General features: G+C 39.7%; 1 protein-coding gene across 1 annotated transcript; it reads right to left on the reverse strand.

The window, feature by feature from the left end:
• Positions 1 to 424: 424 nt before the first annotated feature.
• LOC102193662 (structural maintenance of chromosomes protein 4-like) lies at positions 425 to 8,773 on the reverse strand (the record flags this gene model as incomplete). The annotated part of the gene is made up of 14 exons (XM_005755512.2): positions 425 to 905; positions 1,180 to 1,362; positions 1,635 to 1,808; positions 2,025 to 2,169; positions 3,701 to 3,890; positions 4,168 to 4,294; positions 4,463 to 4,615; positions 5,188 to 5,264; positions 5,390 to 5,615; positions 5,772 to 5,933; positions 6,023 to 6,208; positions 6,310 to 6,543; positions 6,625 to 6,789; positions 8,608 to 8,773. Coding segments are annotated over 14 exons (2,425 nt in total), but the record flags the coding sequence as incomplete, so codon positions are not given.
• Positions 8,774 to 8,883: the final 110 nt, after the last annotated feature.

Genomic DNA, 8,883 nt, shown 5'->3' on the forward strand with positions numbered 1-8,883 from the left:
TGCTATTTTAAACTTCATGAGTAAAAGTACATCACATGCTTACACCTGACCATGTGCAGGTCAGGGCATTAGTGATGTGTGTTGTTCAGTACTGTTACTTGTTTTTAACAACAGTATCCTTCATTTGAGTCCCGTAAATGTTAAAAGGAAGATTTGGGATCAGTTTTAATAATAGAAGAAAACAGACGTACACTAAAAGAACAGTTTCACTGTGCTTGGCAGAAAGTTCAGAACATTTTAGGAAGAGGTCAGAGTGACGTAAGAAAAAAAAAAAAAAATCATAAAGCCAGTTCTACAAAATCTGAGGAACATAATTATAATGAAATGAATGAATCTCAGACTTTTAAATGCCAAAAAGGCAAATAATAAATTATTTTTATCCCTCTAATGTGAAAGACAAACTAGATCTCTCAAAAGGTCTGAGAGCTTTTTTTTGTGTTAAAGAATTTAGATTTTTACAATAAGTCTGCCTGAACATTTGTTTAATTCAAAGCAGGCAGGATTTAGTTTGGCTGTTAGTTTATTTGGATTGTTGGGATGTAAACAAGTGTTTGGTTTTTCTATCAGATGTCCTCGACATTAATGAAAAAACTGAATTGATTCAAAAGCAAGCGATGAAATCTCTGCACTGATGAACCTCACAGTGATCACCTACAGTCACTCATGCTTTACCTGAACATGATGCCCTCAGAGAAGGGGTCCAAACTGTCCACGAGCTCCAGCTCTGCATCACCACCCAGTGTAAGCATCTGGTAGTTTTCCTTCAGCTTGTTTGTGATCATGTTGAATCCAGTCATGAACTCATTGAGGCGCTGTTTGCGCAGGTCCTCGTAGCCACGTTTGAATTTGTCCCTCTCTGTAGTGATCTCATCAAGCTGGGCGACACGCTGCAAGTAAAGCTCCTCCTGAGAACACGAACACGCACAGGCAGATTGAAATTAAAATTAGGCTGTGAGCTCATTTCCGTTTTGATAAATTCTAAACAGAGCTGCTTAAAATAAAGCTATAAATGGACCAAGAGAGTACCACTAAACATGCTCCACACATTGGCTGAACCAGCATTAGATGAGCCAACAGATCCAGAAAAAACAAAATAAAACAGCAGCATTAACAACAGTCACTGAGTTTCAGCAACAGCGAGTTGTTAGGTAGCAGGCTGCCTGTCACGCCTGTGCATACCTTCTTCTTGTACTCTGCGATGGCCCCGAGGTTGGGCTTCATCTGAGCACACTGGGTCTCTAATGTGATCATCTTGTTGATAATGATGTTGGGATCTGAGATTTCATCGAGTTCAGCCGGAGTGAGCACAGGGAGTTCCTCTGCTGGCTTGTCCTCGATGGTATGAAGGGACAGCTTGGAGGCCTGTGGAATAGAAACAATAGTTTTTACTATTTTACACCATCATCCTGTAGAGCAAGCAAAGATACAAATCAAAGGGCCTCCGATATGATTAAAGCATTCACAATTAGAAAATGAAAAAAAAAGTATCAATATAAAACAAAGTGGGTCTGATATCACTGGACTATTTTTGTCCCTTGCTTTAAGTTTGCTGAGTAAATCTTCATTAATGTTATTGTTACAAGAATAAAACTATAGTAGTACATCAATTCACAGCAACACCTTTCCTCTCCCACCTCTTTCTGCCAGTGTTTGATTTTGTTATTTTGTTCGGTAATGGTGGCCTCGATCTGCTCGATGCGGAGCCGGACGCCTAGGGACTCCTCCTGCAGAGCGTGCTCCTGCTGCTGCAGCGCCTTTATCTCCTTCAGCACCCCCTGATACTGCTCCTGCACATCTGGCAATGCAGCCTGGAAGAAACAGAAAAAAAACAACTAACATCAGCCCTTCACACGTTAATTTTTTTTCTTACAAAGTGCAAGTGGGACAGCAAGGTTTTAAAACAACTTGCTAAAAATGTAAAATCCTTCTGAGAAAAAAATCAGTGCAAAAACAACAAAAAAAACAAACTTTTTTTTCTCCTGTGAAGAAATATAAAACAACCAAAGTGGATGAAAAGTTCCAACCTCAGCCTCCTGACAGTCTTTCATGATCTCTCCAGCCTCGTCTTCCAGTTTCTTCAGCTGTTCTGTGAGTTCAGCTATTGACTTCTCATTCTCCTCCAGCTCACGCTGCACACAAGCCACACTCTCCTCAAACTTCTTCAGGTTGCTACAGAGGAAACGGCAACAGTCAGAGTTGGTGACAGACATATGATATTAGAAAGATTACTGCTGATGATCAGTAGTGGATCAAAAACATTACAGAATGACTGCTGAAGAGCTAATATATTTGTCTACACAAGGATCTTACTCTAACCCAGGCCATCATCCTGCCTGCACAGGAGGCCAGCTGTAAATTGAGCAATGTTATAGCAGCAGCTTCATCCGTCTACACTGGATGCGTTAAGACAACTGAAGTAAAGGTCAGCGCCATTCTGGGAACAATTCAAAGCCTGAAACCCAACTGAACGTATGCGCATATAAATATCAAACAAATCAAATAAATCGTGAAGCACAAAAAAAAAAACAAAAAACACCCCACTGAGTACACAAACTGACACAACCAAAGTAATTTAACATTTTATCCACATCATCTCTCTCCTTATCAGTTTGTCGTCAACAGTATTTAAAAAAAACTTAATAAAAAAAATTGTGTATTAGTTATTGTCTGGTAATGAACTACTGTCAGACAAAACACTTGTCTGACAACTCGTTTTAAAAGGCAAATATATATCCCAGGTGTCCTACCTGACTATTCTTTTTGTGCCGTGAGGGTTAAAAAAAAAAAAAAAAAGTGATTTGACACGGCTCATAAATACTACTTGTTAAAACAACAGTAATCCCTGCACTGCTGCACTCTGAGGCCGTCATTCACATTAATATGGCGCATCTGTACAGTCAAATCTCATACTTTGCATATTACAGAGTGAAATTCAAGGTTAGAAACTTGGCTCGGATCTTAGAATAAAATCTACTGTGGTTAGATGCAGTGCTACCCAAACACAGATTCACTTAAACTGCAGTCACAACGGCTTCTAAAAGATTAAAATCTCTTTCATACACAAAGTGTGTAACTGTGGTGGTAGGTTCATTTGTCTAAGTAAATGTTTTTGGCTTTCAGACCTGCTTCCGTGTGTCAGTTCATAAGCTCCCACTTTGTTCGTAATCGACTCAACAGCTTGTCATGCCAGACAAACCACATCACACACAGACCAAGTGTGTGTTTTTGCTACAGCGCGCTGCCAGGCTGTCCTGCCTACATGATCAATCTTAATGTTCCAGCCACAGACACCAAAGACTAGACACCCAACACACTCACCACTGCCACAACACTGATTAATTCAAAGAAACCAATGACAACAACAGGAGACAGGAATTTAGTGACAGAAACCCAATGCTACTTACATGTGATATTAGTATTGAATAGTCGTAAGAAAAAAAGAACAAAGGAAAAACAAACAGTATAGGGTGTCCCCTCTTTAGATAAAAGGGAGAGATACCTGCTCTTTCATTACAAAATAAACTACTCTGAAAAAAAAAAAAAAAATCCCCCAGGTATTTAACCTGTTATGTACGAGCAGAGACTCATACACATGTCAGAATTATAAATAACAGGCTTCACAGTGATTTCACCAGTAGCCACTCGTCTACGATCAGTGGATGCACATGTAAATGAGTTTAAACAAGCATCATTTCCTCACCGGCCAGCTGTCTTTATGGCCACTTGGGCTTTGGTTATGGTAGAGGAGCACTCATCTAGCTCCTTGTTGATCTTGTCAAGCTTGTCCTGCTGAGCTTTAAGCTTGTGGCTGTTGATGTCTACAATCAGATTGTGGAGCCTTTTCACCTCATTTTCCACCTTCCCAGCCTTACTGGATGCTGCCTCGTAGTCTGATTGAACAAAAAGGAACAGCATATAGGAGAAGAAAAAACAAACAAACAAGACAAAGATATTTGTATTAATAGATTTAGAAGGATTCAAGAATTAAATTCATTTATACACAAAAGCTAATCTGGTTATTAAGAGCAATAATGTGACAAGATTTTTTTAAAACAAAATTACACTACCAAGTGATTATATATTTTTTTAAACATCTCAAGAGAGTGAACATTACCATATTTAAATGATTAACAACAGTATTTCTCTTTAGTGTTTACAGGACATTACCTTGTTTGAAGGCCTCCAGGCTCTTTTCCATCTGTTTCTGTTTGGCCTTGTCTGGGGCAGCTGCCAGCACATTGGCTTCAAGTTCCTTGATCTGAAGTTTCAAGTGAGTCTCTTGGTCAGCTAAACTCTGAGAGAAGCAAAGAAAAAGAAATAATTCAGATTTGCAAACACAAAAAATGTTTTAATCAGTCAAAACTGTCCTATTTGATGGCTTACTAATAGCAGGGGTTATTAATTAGATCAAAAACACAGCCAAATGAGTGTGAGAGGAGCAGAATGAATGAAAATTATGTACAGTCATGCTGTTGGTGTATTTTTCCAAGGTGTTCTTCATGTCCCGGAGCTGTGGCCGCAGGCGCTGGATGTTCTCTTCTAGCTGCAGCTTTCTCTCTTGGCATCCCTGCAGCTTCGACACTTTCTGATTTAGCTTGCTCTCCATGCGGTCAAGCTGCAGAAAACAAATGAAAATCATCATGTCCTATACACAAATGCCTAGCTGTGATTATGTTTTCTACTATCCATCACTCCTGGGAAATGTGTATAAAGTAAAATCTCATGGCAAGAATTATTATTTTAAAAGTTCACATCACTCATGTGGATTAAGGAATAGTTATTCACTCTGAAAGGAGACCTTTCAGAGTGAATAACTAAGAACTCCAAGCTCCTGTCTTGAAGTTTTGGTTTGCAATAAACACTAAACAGACAGTCCGACAGATACAGTAGTCTGGTGACTAAAAATGGACTCAAAGATAATGTTTCACTTTAATGACCAGTTAGTTCGAAACCAAGAGAGAGTTTCACACACTTTTAAATGTTTATTGAATTCTCACATTGCATTTTGTGGTGCCCATTATTATTGATACTTGTGCAACTAGTACTGAGAAGCTTAGGCACCATCTGCTCTCATAGTCCAGATGTATCTGTGGACCATTTGGTTGCAGAGGCAAAGATCATGTATGTGTATGCTATGTTCAATTAAAATACAAGTTGTATTAAACATTATAGCTTCAAACAACTTACCTCCACCTGGGAGACTTCAGTGCCAATAGAAGAGCCCATTCTGCCCTTCATGACTCTTCCTCCTCCAGTCATGGTTCCTGTGAAACATCGGAAAATTATTCAAGCTTTTTAAAAAATTTAACCAAATGATCTAATTGAGAGGGTCATAAGTATATATATTTTTTATTGCGAGCAAGATAGACAGAAAAGATAAATCACCCACCCGCCATCTCTATTATCTCTCCCTTCAGGGTGACCACTCTCCAGCGTTTGTCTTTTTGGTAGGCTATCCTTGTGGCCTGCTCCAAGTTTTGGGCCACCAGCGTGTCCCTCAGGGCAAAGTAGAAAGCTGGTCGCACACTGTCATCGTTCACTCGCACCATGTCAAAAAGACGAGGGCTGTCTTCTGGGGTGCGAATGGAAGCCATGCTCTTCTCCCATACTTTCATCTGTGCAAAGGAAGTTTAGATGAATGAGAAGGAGCAGCAAGATATGGAGGCCATCTGAAGGCACAATATTTCACAAAAAATATAACTAAAGTCGTTAAGACTTAAAAAAATTATATATTTCGCCTGACTGAAGTTCTTTAAATCCTTCATATTTACCTTGTCAAGACCAATGAAGGTAGCAACCCCAATGTTCTGTTCTTTTAGGAATGTGACGCATTTCTGAGCCGTGTCAATGGTATCAACTACAATGTTGTCTAGAGCACCACAGCTAGATGAAATGGCCACATCATACTTCTCATCTATGGCTCCCAGATCTCCCTACAGGCATAAATATATTTAGAATCATTAATCAATAGAAACAAGCGAAGGAAAGTTGTTCAGTTCTGCAATTTTTGTATTTTCTTTACCAATCGTCCATAGATGCCGGGGATTCTGCCACTTTTCTTCTGCTGCATGAGGGCATCCAGGACTTTTCCACGACTGCGGTTCGAGGACAGGGAGCTCTTGGCTTCATCTACTTTCTGCCTCAATTCCCTCACCACCTCCCTTGTCTCATTATCAGTCTTCATCAGCTGCTCCAACTCTTCCTCATCCTGCAGAGAAACAGAAGGCAAAAACTCAAAACACATGATGGCTGTAACACAAATTATCCACAAAATGTTATCTAACTGACAGTGCTGATGTTTGGTTCTACCTTCTTTAGCTCCCGTTCTTTTTCAGGTATTTTGACCTCCAGGTCTTTGATGGCGGCACGGCGCTCCCGCAGTGTGTCAGAGGTCGTCTGCAGTGTCTGCTTGGCTGTGTTGAGCTGTGTCAGAGCTGTGTTGTGGCGGCTAAGGTAGATGTCAAGCTCCGACTGAGCGAGGTCCATACGAGAACGGGTCTCATTTACAGCCTTGTTGAGCTCCATGAGCTCCTTTTCTTTTTTCTGGATTATACAAGAAGATTGTTTGTTTTAAAAACAAAGTTTCAGTGAGCACACAACAAAAACCATGATGTATACAGATACCTCTTTGTCCTGCTGCAAGCCGCTGGTCTCTTCCTTCAAACTCTCCATCACATCTTTAAGTTTTTCTTCTTCTTTCACCTTCTGCTGCTCCAGTTCTTCTTTGCGAGCTGTTGCCTCAGAGATGGCCTTTTCACTGCTGGCTGGTATACCACGCACTTCCTCCAGCTGAAAGATGAGCCAGACAGGACAATGTGCAAAAGCATATGAGATGTGTCCAACTCCAAAATCTAAGCAACAGTTGCTAGATTCCCTCCCTCCAGGTTAACTTGACAATATCAGTAGTAAACACTTCTACCACCCACCGAGAAACAGCCGTTTACTTCCTAAATTAGAAAAGATGAAACAAGAGAAGAGTGTGGGAGATAGGAGGTGCAAGTTTGTTGTTTTGGGTTTTTTGACAGCGACAGTTACAAAGAAACTGTGCTACGCATCCAGACACAGGCCAAAACACACAACTGTAATCAACTATAAACACATATTCAGGACTGAGCAAGCTCTGGTTAAGACTGGCACAACAATCTGCCACTTGGCAGGGCTGAAACAAGCCAAGGAGTGGTGCGTGTGTATAGTCTATGTTTTGTAGGGTTAACTGCGGGTGAAATGTGAATGTAGCTGCTGGGAGCGTTACACAAGCCAGGCCATAGTTGACTACCATACAGCAGAACACTGCTCCCCAGAGGTCTGCCTGCCTCTGCCCAGCTCCCCCTCTGACCAAGATGTTTCCAGAGCACAGCCATTGTAGGTGGAGCAGATTGGCTTTTAGAGCAGAGGGAAATGAGAATATTCTGACAGTCATGAGACAACTCTTGGTTACCATACTGTTAAAAAAAACAAAAAACTCTTAAGTTCATGTTTAAGCGACAAAAAAAACGTGAGTCTAAGAGACAGGACGACCGAGAACTGTGAAACAGAGCACACACACTATCAACTTGTGCTACTTCGCAGCCCCCTAGTGGCTACTTTAAGACAGCTAGCCCTTCCGGACTCATATAGGGCTTTATTTTTTTCCTGTGAATAATGTCAGTTAATTTATAAAAATACAGAAACTTGACTTTACCCAAAGAAAGAAGACACACACACACACACACACACACACATATATATATATATATATGTAAAATTAAAGCAAAGCCCCTATACACACACTTGGATACAAAATTATCTTTCAGTATCATATGGCATTTGTGCTTCAGACTAAAAATGTGTCAGAAACATTCAAACACTTGTGTACTAAGTTTCAATATAGAAAGCTTTGCTTTGTGTTGCTATGGCTGTCATACATCCTCTGCCAGCAGTCAGACCTCACTTTGTTCTGTTCACACAAATATGTATCATCCTTAAAAGATGACAGAAAAAAAAAAAAAAACAAAAAACCATAAAAATAAAAGAAATTATTAAAATATACAAACTAAGGCTCGTTTTATATTTTGCATTTAGTATGATTGGTAATCACTCTGTAAGCCCAAGTTTAAAACAACACTGCTGACAACTGTAAAACATGAAGCCGTGTGTACTCGGTGGAAAACTTCTCAGCCTACAAATGATTTTAGTAAATGAAGGACTCAACAAAAATGCTCAAATGTAGTTTCTGTCATATATTTATTTTAAGTAAGTTGCTGTAAAAGGGTTACAAACATTTTTTTCCTCTCTCTGCTTCAAAACTGTAGCCATGGTGTTTATTGACAAGCAAAAGAAAATTTATTTTTAGTGCCCACGTTTCTGTCTTGGCCTTCATACAAATTAAATACAGTAACTCATAGGGTAACCATGCCACTGGTTACTTTGTGTAACCTTGTATTTGCAGATGGATTTGTATGCTAAATATCAATTAAATAAAAAAAAGGGACAAAACTACACCATACTGACAGATTGTGTGTCTGTACCTCTGAATCACATGTGAATGCCCACTGTGATTATCAGAGTGGCTCTAATTACTCTGAAACAATTGTGTAAAAGTTGTCTGCAATTTAAAGTCCAACACACCTTTTCTTTGTCCTTCTCCAGCTGCTTCTGCAGTTTCTTGTTCTTGCTCTTTGAGTGTTTAATCTTCTCACGCACTTCAACATCCTGCAAATCCAGCTGGGTGAACTTCTCCTTCTGGGTTTCAATGTACTTGTTGAGCTTATTTTGTTTCCTGGTGGAGGAATAGCTTTTTTACTGGGTACATTCAAGTCCATCTACTGAAATATTATATAAACTGAAAAAATATACAAAATACATACATACATATACATGCGCTTAATGTATGTATGTATGTAT

The sequence above is a fragment of the Pundamilia nyererei genome, unplaced genomic scaffold (genome assembly GCF_000239375.1).
Source record: "Pundamilia nyererei isolate P.nyererei 1_Seehausen unplaced genomic scaffold, PunNye1.0 scaffold01729, whole genome shotgun sequence".
NCBI lineage: Eukaryota > Metazoa > Chordata > Actinopteri > Cichliformes > Cichlidae > Pundamilia > Pundamilia nyererei.